The 23,367-nt window shown below is 42.4% G+C and overlaps 2 protein-coding genes across 3 annotated transcripts in view; one reads left to right on the plus strand and one right to left on the minus strand.

Moving 5' to 3' along the window:
* The window catches only part of csmd1b (CUB and Sushi multiple domains 1b), a 756,823-nt gene that overhangs the window by 259,693 nt on the left and 473,763 nt on the right, over window positions 1–23,367 (plus strand). The gene's annotated exons all lie outside the window — the stretch shown is intronic.
* LOC148977220 (uncharacterized) lies at window positions 9,710–11,286 on the minus strand. The gene has a single exon (XM_089117401.1). It carries the CDS (start codon window positions 11,198–11,200, stop codon window positions 9,710–9,712), a length of 1,491 nt encoding a protein of 496 aa, XP_088973527.1. The 5' UTR covers window positions 11,201–11,286.

Consider the following 23,367-nt stretch of genomic DNA (forward strand, 5'->3'; position numbering starts at 1 on the left):
TGAAAGTCAAAATCCCATTTTTAGTTATACATGGAAACAAATCCTGGTCAAATAGGTTATATGGGCCATTCTGTAGAATTGGTACAAAGTTAGAATTGGAAACATATTGAAAAAAAAATATTTTTTCCATATAAAGTATTATTTTTAAAGTAGGTCATTTACATTTTATCATACATATTTCAAAGTTAAAGATTCATTATTTTGATATGTTCATTGCATTAGTTTGCATTGGATAACAGTGATTAGTTTATTTGTGACAAAAATGACTATATATTTAACATATGAGCTGAAACTGTCTAACTAAAGCTTATTTGATGTCTATTTTATAGCAAAATAGTCCAAATAGTCTATTTTATGGGCTTTTATACTGAATACTTTTATAGTGGGCGTTATATGGCTGCTTGCCTCAACATTAGCGGTTGAATAGCGTGCGCTCTCAGTGGGCGTGTCACATTGCGCTATAATTAAGGAAAAAGACCGACATCTCTCTGTTTTCATACAGATTACATCAACTGAGAATAATTGATTTTTTATATAAATTGCTTCATTTAAAAGAAGAGAATTTCAGCTTCATAAAGAGAAATCTTTTCTGTCTCTGTGATAAGTATTTACGGAGTTACAGTTCATTTTTTAGACACGTTTCAGAAAGATTTTTTGTGGAGCTGAAAGCACACCCTGTTTATTTTATTTATTTTACAAAAACACAAGGTTTTGATGTTACAGTTTTTTCTGAATGCTTAAGCGCTAATCGTGATTCTTGTAGCACAATTTCTAAAACTATTAATACGTATAGCAAAACCACTCACTGAGTTTGCAAAACTAAAAGCACAAAAACTGCTCAACACTCTTTTTTGCAGAACTTTAAACACAACTCACTGCTTACACTCAATTACCAAATTTCCAACACACTCCTAGCAAAATTAAATATATGTATGGCTATCATTAACACTATTTTGCCAACTGTCTGGCTCACTTTCACATGTGAAAACTGTTTTAGAAAATTAGTTCACTTTGCAATCAGCCTAAGCACTATAAATAAGTCACAGGTAAGCTGTCTGTGTGGAGTAAAATGGAAGGAGCAGTAAGAGTGAGAAGAGTAAGAATCAGAGGAGGCCGAGGGAGAGGACGTGGAGGTGAAGAAGTTGGAGGAAAAGGACGTGGAGGTGAAGAGGTTGGAGGAAGGAGCTAGAAGAGGACAAGGAGGCAGAGGTAGAGGATGTGGAGTTGAAGAGGATACCCGATATGTCATCATATGGGACAATGTTAGTTTCCATAGGGCTGCTTTGGTCCGCAACTGGTTTACACACCACACATTCTTCATGGCACTCAACCTCCCTCCATACTCTCCATTCTTACGTAAATCCCATTGAGGAGTTCTGGAAAGTGTACGACCGTCATCCTCATCAACAGGTAGCCCTTTTACAAGCAATGGAGGAGGCATGTGGAGATATTGACCAGGCATCATGTCAGGCCTGGATAAGGCATTCAAGGAGATATTTTCCCTGGTGCGACATGATGTAGGCTGATTGTTTTTTTGTTTTTTGTTTTTTGTAAAATTACTATTTTGTGTTCTGACTTTGTCTTGGTTTTTATGAGTGTGAATAAACACCAATACTTGAAGTTTGTATCCTTGTATGTTTACATGACACTATGACAAAAGTATGACCTCAAATTGACATTTGTACACAGAGACAGCAAAAGCCAGATGTGTTTTGTATTCATACCATCAGTGTGTAGTTGGCACATTGTGTGCTTAGTAGATGATGGCTTGTGTTTACTGTTTGATACAAAAACACAATTTTTACGAAGGTGTGAAGAGTTAATCTAGCTGTGTTTGCTTTTGCAAGAGAACTACTATGTTTTGATAATTGGGTGAAAGGTTTTCTCATTTGTGTGTAGAGTTTTGCAAAACTAGCCAATAATTACAAAAAATGTGCTTAAGCAATCAGAAAAAACTGTAATAAGAGTGTACACAAAAAAGAAGACCCTCTATAGTTTATAATCAGGTATTGGTTTATTTATATGACAATTAATGACGGAGCATAGTCGGTCTATGTTGCAGCTATGTGAAAAAATAAACAAACAAACAAACAAACAAACAAACAAACAAACAAAAAAACAATCAAAACGCGGGGGCGCGTTTTTGGTCCTCAGATGGTTAACATTGTCAGGGTCTGAATTGGTTTGAAATTGATGCTATCCTTATTTACACTATAGAAGAACTCGCTGTTATGGAGAGGCGGGACGTTCCCAGACACACGCTAAGCACTGCCAATGACAACACACTGGGCCAGCTAACCAATCACAGCACATTTAATATTTCGGAAGGAGCGGCTTCATCGAAATTACCTTACTTGGTGTAGTGGTATTTATTGCCAAAATTGGATAATTATTTTATAGAAATCGGTCCGCTGCTGTTCTGCTGTGTGGCTGCTCGTCACCGTGACCCCGCGATGTTGTACTGTGGAGAGGTTGTTGGGCTTCCCTCAAGTGAACACAATTGTGTGTGCTCAAATCGCACCACAGTGATTAAGTAGCGTATGATTGTGTGAGTGAGTCTTTATGTGGAGCGTACGAACGCATCTTTATGTGAGCGCTCATGTGCGGGAATGCAGGTTTTTGTGTGTTGAGATTAGTTGGTGTATTATTTTTCTATTGGACTGATTTAATTGTATTTTTATTAACTTTATTTTATTTTATTTTTATTTTTTATTTTTTTGTTCATTGTGCTCTTGAGTACTGTGAGAGGCTATCACCACTTTTGATTACCTTCAGTCAATTACATTATTACCAACAAGGGCTATTATGTGCTGTTAGGGTTTAGGGATAGGGTATTTATTTTGAGTGGTAGTAAATTTGTTTGTTTGACAGATTTGTATGATGGTGTTAATTTTGAGGTTATAGTTTGAATTTAATTAATTTATTTATTTAGAAAGCTGAATTATCCCATGGGATGGGATATTGATATTGACTGTTAGATGCACTATTACAGGTGACCACTGGATGGTATCATGAACCTTTTCCTTTTGTGTAAACCATTTATTTGGAACAAACTAAATTAATAGATAATTTAATTGATGAAGTCAAAAATAGATATTACATTTAAAATATTTTGTAAAATAACCTTGTTAACATGCTCATAGAATAAACAAGATGCAATAATGCTGCCTTTGCTATTGCAGAAAAAAAATAATAATAACAAAGCAACAACTGAATAAAATGCAGTTACTGTAGTGTAGCTCAAGCTGAACTCTCTTTGGAAATCTAAAAACCCATCATCTATTTGTGCTCTTGAGTCACAACTTCACCCCCATGCTACTTTGCTTTGTTGTCTGTTCTTTATCACATTTGCGTTTCGCTTTTTGTTCAGCTTCTACCACAACCAGCCATGTGGCTTACCGTTCTGCCTGTGAAAATATGCCCTCGCTATTGTACAGGCAACAATCCAGGCCTGGAAGTGAGCACACCTTTTATCGCTGCAATAGCTACAACGACATTTACTCTAAAGCTTGAGAGAGCCGCCATCAGGATGTGTTGAGTGATGTGAGGTTGCTGTTATGTTTTGCAGAATTATTGTAATGTAAGGCTAAGAATGCCTGCACAGGCTAGCTCTGGCATCCTGTGGGAGAATAATTGCTCTAGGGGCTGTGATAAAGTGAAGAGAAAGGATGAACCATTTTCTGTATGTGAGAAAGGATGTCATAGAGGAGGCCTTGAGGAATTTTATGAAGGCAGAACGATTGCATTATGAATATGAATGTTTAATAAAAAAGATGGTGATGCTGATGCTTGAACGTACAGGGGAGAGAGATAGATTGTGCCATTTCTTAATGGGAGATTTGCATTATAAATCACTTATTACATTTGAAGAAAGGTTTCTGGCTCATCTGCAATAATTCAACAAAAAAGAGGGCATGTACACGTAAGAACAACAAAAATTGCTATATATATATATATATATATATATATATATATATATAATTGCTATATATGTATATACTGTATATATGTACATATGTATATGTATGTATATGTATATATTAGGGTTGTGCAAAGATTAATTTTGATTAACTGCATCCAAAAACAAAAGTTTGTGTTTATATATAAACACAAACTTTTTAACACAAACACGAACAAAAACCTCCATATATATGGAGGTTTTTGTTTGTGTTAAAAAACGTTTGTGTTTATTTATATATATATATATATATATATATATATATATACACTCTAAAAAATGCTGGGTTGTTTCAACCCAATTTTGGGTAAAATATGGACGAACCCAAACGTTGGGTTAAAAATGTAATTAAAAAAATTAACCCAATGGCTGGGTATGTCCATATTTTACCCAAAATTGGGTTGAAACAACCCAGCATTTTTTAGAGTGTATATATATATATATATATATATATATATATATATATATATATATGCAAATGAGTCTTAAATATATACATGCATGCATATGTATTTGTATATACAAAATAATTGTACACTGCAAACAAACATATAATATGTAAACACAAACTTTTATTTTGGATCTGATTAATTCCAATTAATCTTTGCAGTTTCAAAACTTCCTCATTAGTCTTTTTTTTTTTTTTTTTTGTTAACCAAGCTGCCAAAATGTTTTGTATTTCCCCCTTTTTTATTACAAAATAGAGATGAATACATCAGCACTGCCTGTTAACGCAGATCAATGCCTAATTTATCATCGTCTCCTCTTTGTTCCACCCACTGGCACAGGAGAAAAAGGACAGATAATTAAAAATGATCACTGGGCTAAAAATAGAATTACCTACCAAAGGATCCTAATGTTAGGCAATTAGCTTGCCTTTAGCAAATGAGTTGTAATGTCATAGGGTTGCATTTGTAACCCCAGTTTCCTGAGAAGGAATAATTCTTCTCAGTTTCCTGTGAAGGAAACTAGAGGCTGCGTCAGGGTTACATACGTAATCTTAAAGCTGCTGTTGGCAACTCTGGCTGATTGAGTGGACTTTGGCAACATTTTGAATGTTTACAACTCTCATGCCCCTCCCCCACTATCAACGAATACTGTATGCGGCAGACATACACTAGTACTCTAGTAAGAAAGATAGAGCATAGCTGTCAACCCTCCCGTTTTTTCCGGGTTTCTCACGTATTTTAGCTCTTTTCCCGCTGTCTTCCCGTTTGAGTATTTTCCCGTAAAATATACCGTATTTTTACTCTGATTGTGTGAGACGTACGGGCTCGGACAGATTCGGCTTGAAGTCGTTTATCCTCGGATGCGGTGCCGCGCGCGCTGGCCGGAGACACACTGGCTGCGTGGCGTGTCCGTTTTTATTGCACGCTGCCTGCGTGACACGCGCGTCTCCAGAAAACGCGTGCATGCTTGAAATAGAACTGACGCCTATTTTTCACGCGACAGGCAAGCGTGTTTCTTTGCCTGGAATTTCTTTGCGTTTCCAGGCAAAAAAATAAATAAAAAATAGGAAACGATGTTTAGGCTAGCTGAATGTAATTTTGTACTCGAATACATATTAATACATTACATTTTGATGTTTGAAAGTCTAGGTTTTTACATAAATTCAGATATCAATGTAATTTAAACAAATAATAATTATTATAAATAGATTTTCAAATATATGAATAAAATATATTTTCTTTTTTTCCATTTGTTTCTTAAGCTCTTAACAACGTGATTACATGAAGAAGAAAAAAAAACTTGAAAAAAAAAATGTTCTGGGCCTATAGGAGGATATAAAGATAGTGTGTCTTCTGAGTGATGGTCCACCATCAGGCTAAATAGGCTCTTTAAAGCTACACAAAATGTGTAAATGTAATTAAAATAAACAGACAGCCCACTTCCCTATTTTGCGGATTTTGGAAGATGTGTGATAGGCTAAATGTTGAAATTGTTGTCCAAATGCTAGAGCAACACACGCTAATCCAAATGTAGATTTTTTTCCCTTTAAATGACACTGTCTCTTTCTCTCTCACACATAGGCTAGTTATGAACACCTTAGACTTTTAAGGATTGTGCTTTATTTTTAAAGTTTGTGGGTGAGAATCGTGCAAAAAAAAATCCCTTATTTTGGGGATGGATTCCGGGAAAACGTCTCAGGTTACGTCTGTAACCATAGTTCCCTGAGAAGGGAACGAGACGATGCGTCACTGTTACGCTTTTGGGAACGCCTCCAGCGTGACTGCGTCTGAAGCATCTATGTCAACTAGTCCAATAGGAAACATGACCGTCATGGGCGGATGACGTCATGACCAGGAAATGATAAAAGAGCACCCGGTGCAAACCGGCATTAGCTTCAGAAATTGCCGAAGCAAGCCGATACAGGGATGCAGGAAGTATGGCAGGGTGACGCATCGTCTCGTTCCCTTCTCAGGGAACTATGGTTACAGACGTAACCTGAGACGTTCCCTATCGAGGGAACTCGCGATGCGTCACTGTTACGCTTTTGGGAACGAGAATACCCAAATCGCCAGACTTTCAAATGCCTGAGTGTCAGCCTGTTGTCACACCACCATAAGCATTATTAAGCACATGTGAACCTGGGGCAGCCTCCAGGTCCAGGCTATAAAACCTGACAAATGTGAGAGGAGAGGACCAACCCGCCGCATCACAAACATCTTGAAGAGAGACTCCAGATAAGAGAGCTTTAGAAGCCGCCATACTCCTAGTAGAATGAGCCCTGACCGCCAAAGGGCAAGGCAGGCCAGAAGACTCATAAGCCAGAGAAATAGCCTCAACTATCCACTTGCTAACTGTCTGCTTTGAAGCAGGAAGACCCCTCTTGGGAGATCCAAAGCAGACAAATAACTGATCAGATCTCCTAAAAGCAGAAGTCCGATGCACATAATTGTCCAGTGCTCTCACTGGGCATAAAAGGTTCAATCTTTCCTGGTCCGGAGAAGAAAACGGTGGAGGACAAAAAGCCTGTAGCACAATAGGCCTCGGAATCATGGTGGGCACCTTAGGCACATAGCCTTGTTTAGGGTATAAGAATGCCTTGACCATCCCTGGTGCAAATTCAAGGCATGCAGGGGAAACCGAAAGGGCCTGAAGGTCACCGACTCTCTTAAGGGATGAAATAGCTAACAGAAACACTGTTTTAAAAGTGAGAAATTTCTCTGAAACCGAATCCAGGGGCTCAAAGATAACCCCAGATAAGCCTTCAAGAACAGTAGCCAGATCCCAAGCCGGCACCCTAGTACGAGTTGCAGGCCTCAGCCTCAGTGTGCCACGGAGGAAACGTGTAATCAAGGGGTCTCGACCGAGGGAAGTACCCCCCACTAGGGCATGGAAAGCCGCAATGGCTGCCACGTAAACCTTGAGCGTGGAAGGACATAGACCTGACGAGAAACGCTCTTGTAGAAACTCGAGAACTGTGTTGACTGAACAATTAATCGGGTCCCACTGGCGTTGGCGACACCAGGAAGTAAACACTTTCCATTTAAGTGCGTAAAGTTTCCTCGTAGCCGGAGCTCTGGAGCTTAAAATGGTCTCAGCCACTTCCGCTGACAGACCACTACTCATGAGTTGGGCCCCCTCAGAGGCCACACCCATAGTTTCCAAATCTCTGGCTGGCGGTGAAATATCGTGCCCCCTGCCTGAGACAGAAGGTCTCTCCTGATGGGCAACTCCAGGGGAGGCCTGTCGAGAAGATGAATGAGGTCCGCAAACCAAATACGACTTGGCCAGCGTGGTGCTACTAGCAATAGACTTATCCCATCCTGGCGGATTCTCTCCAGAACTCCTGGGAGCAGAGCTACAGGGGGAAAGGCATACAGACGCAGCCTCGGCCATGCCTGAACCATAGCATCCAGCCCCAGGGGGGCTGGTTGAGTGAGGGAGAACCAAAGAGGACAGTGCGTCGTGTGCTGAGACGCAAACAGATCCACTTCCGCCTGGCCATACACCCTCCAGATCTGCTCCACCACCTCGGGGTGGAGCCTCCATTCCCCCGGCCTCAGCCTCTGCCTCGACAGTGTGTCTGCTCCTACATTCTGGGCCCCTGGAATGTATACTGCCCTCAGTGAGAGCAATTTCCCTAGGGACCACAGGAGGATCTGGTGCGCCAGTTTGCACAGTGGACGCGAACGCAGACCCCCCTGTCGATTTAAATAAGAGACCACTGATGTGTTGTCTGTCCGGACAAGCACATGATGGCCCCTCAGATCTTGGAGGAAATATCTCAAAGCCTTGAAGACAGCCATCATCTCCAGGCAATTTATGTGCCAGGAGAGATGATGACTCCTCCACAGACCCTGAGCTGAACGGCCTTCCATTACCGCTCCCCAGCCGGTGAGGGAAGCATCTGTCGAGATAGCCACTCGATGGCAAAGAGCTCCCAACACCGGACCCTGGGACAGGAACCAGTGTTTCCTCCATATAATCAAGGCTTGGAGACACCGCCGCGTGATCTTGATCATACGAAGTGGGTTCCCCCTCGGGGAGAACCCTCTGGTCCTGAGCCACCACTGCAGAGGTCTCATATACAACAGGCCAAAAGGTATCACGTTGGACGCTGCTGCCAAGAGACCTAACAGTCTCTCGAACTGTTTCACAGTGCGTGACTGGCCTAGCTTTAGCTCCTTTGTGGCGGAAAGGATAGCAGCTACACGAGCGGGCGACAGCGTGGCTCGCATCGTGACTGAATCCCATACCACACCAAGAAAAGTGGTTCTCTGTACTGGAGAAAGCACACTCTTCTTGGCGTTGAGCCTCAACCCCAATTTCTGCATATGTGCGAGAACGACACCTCGGTGCCGAACCGCTAACTGTTCTGACTCTGCTAGAATCAGCCAGTCGTCTATGTAGTTCAGAATGCGTATGCCCTGCAGCCTGAGCGGGGCCAGAGCTGCATCTACGCACTTCGTGAACGTGCGGGGTGATAAAGCCAGACCGAATGGAAGTACCCGATATTGGTATTCTTTGCCCCCGAAAGAAAACCTCAGGAACCTCCTGTGCTGAGGGAGGATGGAGATATGGAAGTACGCATCTTTCAAATCTATCGTGACGAACCAGTCCTCGGATCTGATTTGAGTCACAATCTGCTTGAGTGTCAGCATCTTGAACTTGAGTTTCTGAACTGAACGATTCAATAGACGAAGATCTAAAATGGGACGCAACCCTCCATCCTTTTTTGGAACAATGAAATAGCGGCTGTAAAAACCCGATTCCCTGTCGGGTGGATACACCTGCTCTATAGCTTCTTTCGCTAATAAAGCCTTCACTTCTTGCTCCATCACCAGAGCCTGCTCGGGGTGTACCAACGTGGGCAGCACCCCGTTGAAACGTGGAGGACGAGAACCGAACTGGATTCTGTATCCTCCCTCTATCATCTGCAGGACCCAACGAGAAATATTTGGCAGATTCCTCCATTCTGTCAGAAATTCTACTAGGGGAACCAGCCTCTCGAGGCTGGCCTCTGATGTATTTAAAACACCCAGCCCGGGGGCCTGGAACATAACGGCAGAAACCAACCGGACTGACTGTTTTTGAACCCCCCTCAGAAGGTTCCCGTCCGACGCAACGTCGAGTCGACGTTGCGCCAGACGTTCTCTGGCGACCACTGCGCCCCGAAGCACCAAGGGTGGCGGGGTGGGCAGAATTGTCCCCTGAGGACCCCGAAATGAACCGGGCACCGTATACTGAGGTGTACACCGGTTCACTTCGGTTGGGGCAGTCCTCACTGGTCTGACACCCGTGGCGTCAGGACCTTTTCTTTTGCGCCGAAGCCTTCTTAGCCTGAAGAACGGTCCTCAGATCCGGCTTCGACTTCGAAGGCTTTGGCTGAGAGTGTTTCGTCTGCCTCCAGTGTTTTTGTGGAGGTGCACGAGACGCAACACTCTCTTTTTGTTGCGCACGATATGATGAGCTTGACGGCTGGGGCTGCTCACGCCCAGCAGCCCCAGGGGGTTGGACACGGCGAGGGAGAAATTTTTTAAATGCCTCTGACTGTTTTTTAGCTTCCTGAAATCTCTCGACGACCTCATCAACAGCGTCGCCGAAGAGACCATCAGGATTAACCGGGGCATCTAAAAGAAAGGAACGATCTCGGTCCTTTAAATCAGTCAAATTCAACCACAGATGTCTCTCAGTGGCCACCAGGGCTGCCATAGACCGCCCAATTGCTCTAGCGGTCTCCTTAGTAGCCCTGAGAGACAAATCTGTGGCCCGACGAAGTTCTCTAATTTCATCGGGTCCAACTCCCTCACTTTTATCCAAATCCCCCAGCAGCTCAGCCTGGTATGCCTGTAATTTAGCCATAGAATGGAGGCATGCACCAGCCTGACCTGCTGCCGTATAAGCTTTGCCCACTAACGTAGATGTTGTTTTTAATGGTTTAGTGGGTAAAGCTGAGGCCTTCAGAGACGATACCGAACCGGGTGACAGATAGCTCGCGAGCGTCTGTTCAGCCCGGGGCATCGCCTCATAGCCGTACTCTTTCAGCCCCCTTATACCCGAATAAATATGAACTTGAGGGCTGAAAACACGTGCAGAGTACGGCTTATTCCATGTTCTTGATATCTCATTATGTAAATCGGGAAAGAATGGAAGGCCTCGTGGTGGAAGTGAAACACTAGATGAAAGAAAACGCTCGTCGAGTTTGCTTTTAGGACGCGCGTCCTCTCTTACAGCTGGCCAATCAATATGTAATTTTTCAACCGCTCTAGTAATCACTTCCACCAACTCATCATATGCGGGAGAAACAGATGGCGAGTCTTTTTCTCCCGTGTGTGTGCTTAAACTGTCGATGCTCAGTACATCTACCTCCTCGGAGCTAGAGCACTGAAGCATCGGGCTCTCTCCCCGGGCAGAAGGAACCGCAGCGCGGGCTTCTGACACCGGAGCGAGAGCACTGGATCGTTCAGAAAAGGAAGGCGATAAGGCCACAGGACCCGTCTCCAACCCCTCTGAAAGATCCTTTTGCGATCCCCAGGAATGCATTCTCCGCGCTGCCTCGGCAGACGCGGGTCCTGCACCCTGAGGATTGCGAGCCTGGCCGCTCTCATCAAACAGCGCCAGGCGGGAGCGAAGCATGCGGAGCGAGAGATTCTCGCAGTGTTGGCAGTCAGCCTCCTCGAAGGCTGACACCGCATGCTCCACTCCCAAACAAATGACACAAAGCTCGTGAGTATCCCCACCCGTTAAATAGCGCGGGCAGGGAGAAGCACAAAGCCTGAACATTTGTTTCGCCATAATTCCGTCTCCAATAATAATCACAGACAACAGTAAATAAGACAGACAGAGACACAGATCGCTTGCTGAGGCAATAGAAGCTAATGCCGGTTTGCACCGGGTGCTCTTTTATCATTTCCTGGTCATGACGTCATCCGCCCATGACGGTCATGTTTCCTATTGGACTAGTTGACATAGATGCTTCAGACGCAGTCACGCTGGAGGCGTTCCCAAAAGCGTAACAGTGACGCATCGCGAGTTCCCTCGATAGGGAACTCCCTTATTTTCAATGTTCAATGTTGACAGCTATGAGATAGAGTAGCATTGATTCTTCCAAAAAGTCTAACTTTATCCCTTCATCTTATCAACCTAATGTTACGTTCACACGGATTTCAGTGCAAACAAAGCTAACGAACCTGCCCACAAAGTGCTAACGTTAGCTATCCATACCAACACATTTGAGCAAACATGCTTTGATTACTAACATAACACTAAGAAATAAAGTAACTGGTTGATAAAGCACAATTACCTGTCGAGAAGAAATGTTGCAAGCTCTGCATCCAGCTTAAACCCAAATAAATCACGTAATTCTCTCCATTGTTTAAATGCCGTTCCGATGTGTTATCCTGGTTTTATTACCGGCACGGTCGATTTCTTTCTGTACTTTTTTTTTTTTCAGCAGGTGTTCTCTTTTCCTGTGTGGTTTTTGACCTCCTTGCTCTTGAGGTTAAGCGAGGAATTGGAAACTTTTCCACCATCACTCTTCGCTAATGCGCGAACTTCAGGCGTGTGCATGTGATTGACGTGTGCATGCACGACTTGTGATTGACAGTCATATCTCACACTCCCCTGCGCTGATTCGACACAATGAACCGGGAGCAGGGGATTTTTGCAAAACAAATAACACGCTCCAGGTGGAGTTAGAAGCTCGTTTTTTTTTGGGGTTTTTTTCTAAAACCACTTTATTTATGTTGTTCTGTCGGAATATAGTGTCGTATTCGCTGAATATGATCAAAAAAAAGTTGCCGACCGCAGCTTTAAGACAATCCCTTTCAAGTGAACTCGACACTGCGTCAGATGCTGACACTACTGGAACATAATACCCACTATGCCAAGGTGACCAATACCTGCCCCTAAGCTGTCCATGTCACCAAGCACAATCTTGTCAGTCAAAGCACTGAAGAACTTGATGGGCCTCAACCCAGAGTTTGATATAAGCCTCAACACCCAATTAGGAAGCTTCCTGTGAGACCATAGCCTTGCTCCCTAGAAAAGCTTTGTTCATAGTCACTAGGGTAAAAGCCCCAAAGCTCCCATGCTTAACTGCCACACTGACCTGATAAGGAAACTCCTGCCTCAAAGCCATTCCCAGCCACTGGCTGCTGGACAGGCAACAGCCTAGAGCCCCTTAGAGCAGAGCTATTAGTGTATCAATAAAATGTGATCTAAATGCTTTAGGCATCATAAAAACATTCTCCCTTTTTCCTTTGTTCAAACTTGATCACTGGCCCAACTAAAGTGTCGCAAAACAACTTAAAAGGCTGTTGTCAAACTCTCAACACACACATGCACAAACCTGCATTACCACACCAGCACTCACAGATACACGCACTTGTGCGCTCATGTGAGGGCCTTAATATGCTGAAGAGGGTGACAGATGAGAGTGGATCAGTAACCATAATACAGATCACCTCTGGTCTGCCAAAATGCCCTGCTCTGACTAGGGATGGGTACCGAAACCCGGTATTAAACGGGCCCCGGTGCTGAATTTTGAAAGACCGCTGTATCGATAAGCTCGGACGTTATCGGTTCTGCTGTCGGTACTGGAGAAATAATTTATCATTCCTATAAATACGTTATCTTGAACATGTTTATATCGCCAGCCTTTTCTATATATAAACTATTTTTTAATTAAACCATTTGTCTTTGATGCAAATTTGAAATTCGCAGTTCAGCAGAGAGAGAGAGAGAGAAGAGAGAGAGCGATCTCTCACGCAAAGACAGCACGCGCAACACGACAGCCCTGCTTAATGAGTGACAATGAGGACAGAACTAAACATTCAGCGTGGTTACACTTTAGATGTGGGATATTATTCTAATATATTTTGTTTTTCGGCTTCCAAAGATTATAAAAAGAAGATATTTGAGATAAAACCGTTAAAAAACAAGACGCATGATCTGTCCAGCTTAACTTCCTTTACTTCACAGCACTGCGGAGCGCTGTACCCAAACGTACCGTCAGAATCAGCACGATCGGCGATTGTTGCAAAATGCTGTCTTCTACTGTTGCAAGATAAAAAAAATGGCTATTAAAAACACAAAAGCTCCGAAACGGACTGCAACGAGACAAGGAAAGTAGCCTATACTTTGGGCTTCGTGTGTCCTCCTTAACTATCAAATATACATACAAATGTCAAAATGACCAGCTCTGAGATTCGCTTAAACACAGTTTATTCACTTAAACACAATTATGTCTTAAATGGACGTAAATAATAGGGAGAAATTGATGGTGCTTCAGTTACCGGTTACCGATTAGATTTGCTCTCGGTCTTAAAGGGGCAGCAGTCTAATAGCCTAAACCTGCTGACGATTCAGCCATTAATGCAAATCAAACAACAAAAGGCAGAAAAAATCACTCACAGCTTTTGAATAAGTAACTTTAGATTTAATAAGCATTAATCTATCTATGATAAACTATACAGTGCTATTTTATATTTGATTACTAAATTAGGTTTCTTTTCAGACAGAAACAATTACCTGAAAAGATATGTTAGTACACCTTCCTGAAATTAAAGCACTTTTGTATATAATTTGTATCTTTGATTGATTTTATTCTTGTGTTTTTACTTGTTTTTTTTTTTCTTATGTGTCCTTTTTGTATATAAAACAAAAAAGCCTGCACATTGCTGCATAACAAAAATATATTTTTCTTCGTTTTGCTTTTTCTATTTTACATTTCAAAATATAGAGTTTAATTATGTTCTTAATTCTTTAAAAAAACAAAACAAAAAAAAACACCAAAAAGAACCGATAAGAATACCGTTAAAGTACCGGATCGATAAGCGGTATCGGTAAGAGTAGTAATACCGATAAAACCTTAACGATACCCATCCCTAGCTCTGACCTTCAACTAGCCTGGGAATGGGCATAAACTCACAAGAGACCATAGCCCTGGTTTAATCTGATGAACTGGGGAGGGTGACATATGAGAGTGGGCTGCTTCCTTGGTCCACCTCAACTTTGTCATCTGTCAGGATTTACATTGAAACTGACTATACTAGAATGAGCGGGCCAGAGCGTGTTAAGGGTTTTCTGTTAGAACGGTGTCGTTGTCACGGTGTGAGATGGTGGAGTGCAGGAGTGCAGGCAGAAGGAATAGGAGGAGTCCAGATGAACGTGAAGATACTGATTTTAATCAAAATACAGGTAGGAGGACAGGGAAACTCCGGGTAACATACAACATCGACCGACAAGGACTGAATAAAACAGAGGGAACTAAATACACAGCTGAATCAAACATAACGAGGTGAAGACAGGTGAAACAGATGAACAGGACGCTGAATGGGAGGCTGATGAGGGAGTGAGTTCAGGTGTGCAGACGAAAGGATTCTGGGAAGTGTAGTGCTGATGACGCAGACAGGATGGTGCAGACGAAGACTGTGACAGAACTCCCCCCTCCCGGGAGGCGTGACCTCACGCCGCAGAACAGAGGAAGGAGGGGGGACGAACTGGGGGCTGAGCGGGGCGTGGCCAGGGCGGAGCAGGCTGAGGGCGTGGCCAGGGCGGAGCAGACTGAGGGCGTGGCCAGGGCGGAGCAGGCTGAGGGCGTCCCCAGGGCAAATCAGGCTGAGGGCGAGACCAGGGCGGAGCAGGCTGAGGGCGAAACCAGGGCGGAGCATGATGAGGGCGAGACCAGGGCGGAGCAGCTGGAGGGAGGACCCCTGGTGGAGCCGATGGTAGTGGGGCTGACAACACCAGGGGGCCGACTGACAGGGGCGGAGCGGATGGGAGAGGAGACCAGGGTGCAGCTGAGGGACCGACGACATGTGGTGCTGATGAGGGACTGAGGGAACATGGTGATACCGTAGGCTCTGGTGACTGAAGTGATGACAGGGGCACCGAGGGACACAGTGAGGTCAGAGGGCGTGAGGGCTGACGGGTGACTGGAGGGAGTGAGGAGTCCGACAGAACCGGGGGGGTGACATGACGGGGCGGAGCCAGAGGAATGAAGTCCAAAGGTGAAGGGAGGACGACGAGGGAGCGAAGGGAGTCCGGAGGGTCGAGGGAGCCTGGCCGAGCTGGTGGACTGAGGGGCCATGGAGGAGCTGAGGGAGGTAGGAGCCACGGGGGAGCCAATGGGACCGGGGGCCGAGGAAGTGTCCAAATGGGGGAGGTGTGAGGCGAAGGCCAGGGATACACGGACCAGGCTGGCTTCGGGTGGCTGAAGGGCAGGAGAGCAGAGGGAGAACGGATGAGAGGAGGCGGGAGAGGGAGGCTGGGCGGGATCCTGGTCTCTGGTGCCGGCTGGACGGTCTCTGGCGTTGGCTGGACGGTCTCTGGCGCTGGCTGGACGGAACCAGCAGTGAAGAGCATACAGTCTCTGGAGGGCTGGACGGAACCAGCAGTGAAGAGCATACAGTCTCTGGAGGGCTGGACGGAACCAGCAGTGAAGAGCATACAGTCTCTGGAGGGCTGGACGGAACCAGCTGTGAAGAGCATACAGTCTCTGGAGAACTGGACGGAACCAGCAGTGAAGAGCATACAGTCTCTGGAGAGCTGGGCGGAACCAGCGGGGAAGAGCATTCAATCTCTGGAGAGCTGGACGGAACCAGCGGCGAAGAGCATTCAATCTCTGGAGAGCTGGACGGAACCAGCGGTGAAGAGCATTCAATCTCTGGAGAGCTGGACGGAACCAGCGGTGAAGAGCACTGGAGCGATGGAGTGGGGCTGGTGACGTCATACATGGTAAAGGGAGATCCACATGACACCAGCACCCACTCCACATAGGCCACAAAGTCCCCTCGAGGCCCGTCTCCGGGCAGGCGTGCCTGGGTTTCAGCGTTTAGGCCTGCCCGGAAGAACACACAGAGGCTTGTGTCATCATAGTGAACATGAGGTACCAAGTCCAAATACCTCTGTGTGTGGGCCTCGAGGGATTGATCCTCCTGCTCCAGGAGGAGTAGTTGTACGGCTGCTAAATCCATGTTTGGAGGTCGGTCGATCTGTCACGGTGTGAGATGGTGGAGTGCAGGAGTGCAGGCAGAAGGAATAGGAGGAGTCCGTGAACGTGAAGATACTGATTTTAATCAAAATACAGGTAGGAGGACAGGGAAACTCCGGGTAACATACAACATCGACCGACAAGGACTGAATAAAACAGAGGGAACTAAATACACAGCTGAATCAAACATAACGAGGTGAAGACAGGTGAAACAGATGAACAGGACGCTGAATGGGAGGCTGATGAGGGAGTGAGTTCAGGTGTGCAGACGAAAGGATTCTGGGAAGTGTAGTGCTGATGACGCAGACAGGATGGTGCAGACGAAGACTGTGACAGTCGTCATGTAAGCGGGCCTAAGTTAATACCTAATGATCTTTGCAACGGAAGTGAATCAATCTAAACTAACTTTAACTGGACAATTATTCTAGAGCTGCTGTGAATATCCTTTAATATCCTATCTCTAAAGCTGCTTTTAAACAATAGATATTGTTAATAGCGCTATATACATTAAGTTGACTTGACTTATATGTCATGAGTGAACAGTTGAAAAGGAAACCGGATATTTGTATTTTTTTTCCAGTCCGTGCAGTCGGTTTTAAAGTGACAGCACACACCTAACATTCTTACTGTTGTCTGTGTTAATCAGACAGCAAACGGGAATCATTGCAGTCAGCTTTCTTTTAAGACAGAAATTAAACCAATGTTCAGTGATGTATAACATTTGAAAACCCTAGGGACAGGCAGAAATTGAACAGCGTGAGAATAATTAGAACACTAGGAAAGGCCACAATGAAGATGAGTCAGGAAGTGTTGACAAACCAGTGTCGCTTGCTGTATCTATGATCATCCCCATATTCTCATTTACTGTTCCCGACATTAATCCACTAATATAGTTCACTGAATAAAAGAATGAAATGAGTGTGTTAATTTGGACACTGTGTGTTGCGGAAGTGCTGCAGACACCATCTTCTTAGATATAGGTGGGAATTCATTCAGTGCAATGCTCACAGGGCACGGTGATCTTCTAGCGGCTTGTTGTTCAGTGTACATCAGTTGTACACTGTTTATTGAGGAGCATTATGAGACTGAATAATGTCCATTATGGTTATGGTCACCACTGAAACCTTGCATTACACAAGAGCGTAGTGGGCGATTTCGGACAGTCATTTTTTCCACCTCACACCACATGAAAAGCTCCTTTTAAGTGACATGTAAAGTACGTGTCCACCAAGAGCAAACACAAATAGGTAAAAATACTACTGAAGCAAAGTTCATCAAGATAAAATTTAATTTATGGCTTGACAATTTTTTGTCTAAAAGTCAATATTTTTATATAAAGTTCACAGGTTATTTTGAACAATAAAGGTTAGCTTGAAACAGGTTCTAAGTGGTTGCTGAGATGTTTCAAGTAGTTTCTAAGCAGATAATAATGCTCAAAGTGATAACTAAAGCATTGCAAGGTGAAGGATAGATAATGTAGGCCGTGTCCAGCCGTTTGGTTCATGTCGGGGTCCTGATCAGCCTGTCAGGGTTTATTTAGCTAACAAAATTGTCTGGATGTGCATTATCCCACTTATTTCGTGGCTACTTGCACCATAAAAATATACACTCTAAAAAATGCTGGGTTGTTTTAACCCAATTTTGGGTCAAATATGGACAAACCCAAAATGTTGGGTTAAAAATGTAATGTAGAAATTTAACCCAACGGCTGGGTTAGTCCATATTTGACCCAAAGTTGGGTTAAAACAACCCAGCATTTTTTAGAGTGTAATTAGACATAGGGCTGAACGATTATGGAAAAAAATCTAATTGCGATTTTGTACAGTAGGGATGGGAATCTTTAGGCAGCTCATGATCCGATCTACTTTTTTTAAATTAATTAATCTTAATAACACTTAAAATGTATTTAATTACATGTGTAAAAAATCATACTTTAAAAAATAATTATATATTTTTTTTTAATTAAACCAATGTTAAGAATTTTAAATAGGCTTTTTAAAATAAGATATCTTCAAAATATAAAAGCTAGTAAATAAAGAGAAACAAAAAAAAGCATTACAAACAATAAAGAAAGAGTGGTCTCAGTATTTAAAAGTAGGCTGTCTGAATGTTTATCAGTCAAGAGCTGGAGTGATTTCCCCCTCAGTTTAGATATGATAAGCTGCATTCACACTAATGCACATATCTCTTTTGAAATTGTAAATGTGGTTTGTCCTGTTGGTTTAAGAACTGACCGTGTTTACATTAATTTCGCGTCATAAAAGCATTTTGACATGCACGTTTATGTAAATTTAACCAATGAGTCGCTCACGACCGCATGCACGAGCGCTCTTCAGCGTGCGTTAGTATTTTAAAATGAAAGCAGCCTTCTCAGTGATTTTCATAGTTTTAATATATAACGTCAAGCAAAGTGCATTCCAAAAGACATAAATAATGCCTTTCTGAAGCATTTGTAAGGAAAATTCCCGCGGGAGAAAACGCGCACTGCAAGAGTATAACATCAAGCAAAGCTATGGTCTCTTGTGAGTTTATGCCCATTCCCAGCGGCAAAACGGTGCAATGAAGCCCGCGAACCCCGAACTTTATGAAATAACGTTACTATGTTCTTTGAGCGGTGTTGTGTGTGTGTGTGTGTGTGTGAGAGAGAGAGAGAGAGAGAGAGAGAGAGAGAGAGAGAGAGAGAGAGAGAATAGAAGCAAGGAGAACACGGTTCGTTTCTGAAGCACGCGCAGCGTCATCACGCATCTTTGTTTAAAAGCTCAGACTCGATTCTGAAATTCTCTGAATAGATCCAGGATTGTTGGGGAGAGAATAAATAACACAATATTACATACATTAAAAATAAACTAATCTTTTCTGAACGCCAGACCGCGTAGAGTGGCAAGTTGATGCTTGATCTTGCAGACTGCTCCCGCGTGTTGCGTGACCAGTGTAATCGCAGCTCTTGCGATTACAAAATCGCGTTTCATCATATCGCAATTTTATCGCAAATGCAATTAATCGTTCAGCCCTAATTAGACATAAAATATTGATTGGACTTGAAATATTATTGTGGCAAGCAAGGCAGTGCCGAGAGCTGTGGAAACGAGGCCTGTGGCACGAGTGCTGGGCATCCAGGCCCTGACCACGAGGGGACAAACACAAAGACCAACGCGTTCTCATCCCAAAGCGCCATATAGGACGCTTTTGCAAAAGCGTAAATATCCAACGCACATGGCACCCTTTAACGTCTAATGAGACGCTTCGGTTAATGGTTAAGTTTAGGTATGGTGTGGGGTAAGGGTTAGACCACTAGGGGGCGCCATCTGCCCAAATATATCTGCGTCTCATTTCACGTTAAAGGGTGCCATGTGCGTTGGATATTTACGCTTTTGCAAAAGCGTCCGATATGGCGCTTTGGGATGAGAACGGGCTCCAAAGACACATTTTTGGTTAGAAAAATTTTTTGGTTATCTTTCCCTCACAAGCATAAACAAGGTTCTTTGGTGACATTGTTGATTTTGTGGTCTAAAAACAAAATGACAGAGCTGCCAATGAAACACGTTGAAGGCTGTTGCTCTTGCTCTGGTTTATGTGTGCATGAGCTCTTCCAAGAGAATTGCCCATACAAGTATTTCTGCCTGTAATGACATCATACAGGGCCATACTTGGAAAAAAAAGTTCTGAAAATTACACAGATCTTTAGTGTATTTAGCACAGAAATACTCCGTCATACATCCAACACATTTTTTGAAAGTTTAGATTGAGAATTCAACTCTTTAACAGTGTAAACAAGTCAGATTGCACACAATAGCATTAGGCATCCCCTTTAAACTTTATTTGGAGTACTTTACAGCAGAATACACATTTATTAATACGTAATAATCCTACAATGTGTTTTAATATCACTATTAGTAAGTATAGTATAATCTCTGTAATATGAGTCTTCAAAGTTGCAGTGTGTGTTTTTTTTTTGTTTTGTTTTTTGTGTTTGTTTTTTTTTTTTAGCGGGATCTAGCGGCTCAGCCCACTGCTTACCCCTCCCTTTTGAGGAAGCTACGGTGGCTTAAACAAGAACCACATGAAATTATGCAACTATATATTTTTTCTAACAGGGTAGTAAAAGTTTAGCTGGCTAATACACCAGTAACAGCTAATATGAGCTGTTACTGTGGCTGAGCTGGTTAAAGTGTAAAGCCTTGTATAAACTTGACGCGTCCGCATGAGCCCAAAGGTGTGCGTGGCAAAAATAACAAGATTGTAACAGCACGCACGCCTCTGCATCCCCTAGACACCATTTACTACACGCAATGGGCTTTTTACCTCTGATTTTGAAAACTTTTCTTTTTTTACATTGGCCACCGTAGGAGTTAAAACGAAATCTTAATTGAGATTAACAGAAACTAATATTCACTGGATGGTCATATACCTTTTCACCGCTAGATGGGGGTAAAAATCACACAGTGTAGCTTTAATTGATACTCAAAATTATTACATATTGCACCTTTAAATGCAGGATAATGTGTACCTAAAGTACACTTGTAATAGTTCAATTTTAGCACATTCAAATATTTTTAAGTATATCTTTAGTTAAATCTCAACACTATTTATGGATAAGTAAAGTGCATTAAGTGCAAAATTACCAATTATACCAGTGCAGTCTCATCGCAAGACGTCATATAACTGACGTCTTGGGACGTCTTTTGACCATATGTCAACATCCGCCGTTTACCCTTTAACGTCGGTTAGATGACGTTATCAGATCCTAACCCTACCCCAGACCTAAACCTACCCCTAAACCTACCCTGTCACCTAACTGACGTTAAAGGTAAATCGTCAGTTGTACACGTCCCAGGATCGTCATGTAACCGACGTTAAAGGGTACACTAAAACGGTGGTGTTAGTTATACCAAGTATACCAATTAAATATCCCAAAAATACAATTTCAGGGTATTTATGTTAAGTACATAAATATGTAAATGTATTTGTAGTATACTTAGCATCAAATTAGTGTATTTAAAATATAATTTTGGTATAATTATTTTTGACTAGGGTGTAAATTGTACTTAATACTATAGCAACAGTTTTTGTCCAAAACACTACTTACTCTACAACACAGTTGCAAGAAATATACAGTATGTACAATACATGGACTGAACCAACACCCTAATGTAGATCCTTATAATATATTGAGTCCAAAATGAAAGAGCGTCATGGATGGATCATGGATGTTTCCACATCAATTAGGAGGAAAAGTGAAGGGTTCTCCATAGTTCTTATTTAAGTTTTATTCAATGATTGACATCATAAATGTTTATTGCCCTTGTGCCATACAATCAGAGGCAATTAAACTAATGTTAAAATGTTAGGATGAATGTTGAAGTATTGTTGCGTCTAATATTTGTGAATAAAGATTTTAAATAACTTTTTATTATATTCTCTGTATTTGGAGCTTAACTCAAATATAGTATAAAACATTTTGATACATTTTGCTTCAGTGTATCAGTAAAACTCAAGCAAACAGTATTTTGCCACAAAATGTGTAACTTAGTTGAAGCTCAACAAATCAGACAAGATGCAAATGGACAGGCTATGTGTTTATGACATGTCCTCATCCTTGAAAACCTTAAACAAATCTATGCAAGGTAAAAAAATAATAATAAAAAAATAAACTATTTGTTTTAAAATGATATGTGTACTTACTGTACATCTGTATGATACAAACACATTTTGATAATGTTGGATTGCCATGTCCAGAGAAAAATCTAGGTCCAGAAGCAAAACCAATTAGGCCACAGCTCTGACATAGATCAACAGATGCAGAATCTCCATAACTGCTGTCTGTTACTGATGTAAGAGGGGATAAGATTCCAAAGTTGTTTTTTTCTTCAAGCATGATTCAGTGAAGCTCAATTAAAATCCTGTGACATGTTTATTCCTTGTCATTGCATGTTTCTTTGAACTCAGTTCTTCAAAGACATTTATAGATACATGCATTTATAGAGAATTTTAAGGCATGCTGATTTAACCATCGGCCTATATGTTTTATGCCATCAATTGAGGCAAAGCATTGAAGCAGCATCAATTCTGTCAAGCTGTGGGTTAAAGTCATAAGTCTGACTAAATAGCACACAGGATGTGATTATGCTTCACTTTAGGGATTTGGACTCAGCTAAGCAGTTATACGTTTGGCCATCATGTCAATCATTTCTCAGTTCAGGTGGCACTCAAATTACCATTATCTGGGACTCACACAATCGTATCGACCTGCAATCATTCAAGCAGGAGCTTGTCAAAATGATGCTATTCTTTTAACACCTGTTCTATCAGAATTTACATTTTTCAAGTATCCATCTTGAAATTACATGCCAGTCAATGCCCAAGTATATTGAGGAAATGGAAAGGACCTCAAGTGTTTTGTGCGAGGGAGAAAAAAAACATGATTAATATGTCAAATCAAGTTTTTATCCCATCTAAACCTTTCCATGCCCATAACACAAGAGGTATTGGACAGAATATGCAGGATGTAATGCTCAAGAAAACTAAGAATAAAGAGGTTTTGAAAGCTGGCTTTATTGCGGAGCTGCGAAGGCTTGGCTTTAGCTCCCGGCAGATCGTGTTCAAGACGTTTGACAAAAATCAATAAATGAAAATGAGATTTTGGATTGCACAACACTGAATTGCCTATGCATAACATTCAAAAGCATCAAGGTGAGGCGGAACTTCAGATATATTTAGTTTGGACAATGTTTTTAATGACAGATTCAGCATAGCTCAAAATGTCAAACACATTCTTCTGTGAGCAGAAAGTAGGACAGTCCTAATGATGCCCATAGTTTTTTTTTTTTAACAAATAATATAATACATTCACAATATATTGGCATTATGTTGAGAAAGTTTGGTATGAATCGTATGCCTTTGGAACAGTAGTTAGTCGAGTTTGATGAGAACAATATGGGCCCTATTTTAACGATCTAAAACGCAAGTG

The sequence above is a fragment of the Pimephales promelas genome, chromosome 11, assembly GCF_988280905.1.
Source record: "Pimephales promelas chromosome 11, fPimPro1.hap1.1, whole genome shotgun sequence".
Classification (NCBI taxonomy): domain Eukaryota; kingdom Metazoa; phylum Chordata; class Actinopteri; order Cypriniformes; family Leuciscidae; genus Pimephales; species Pimephales promelas.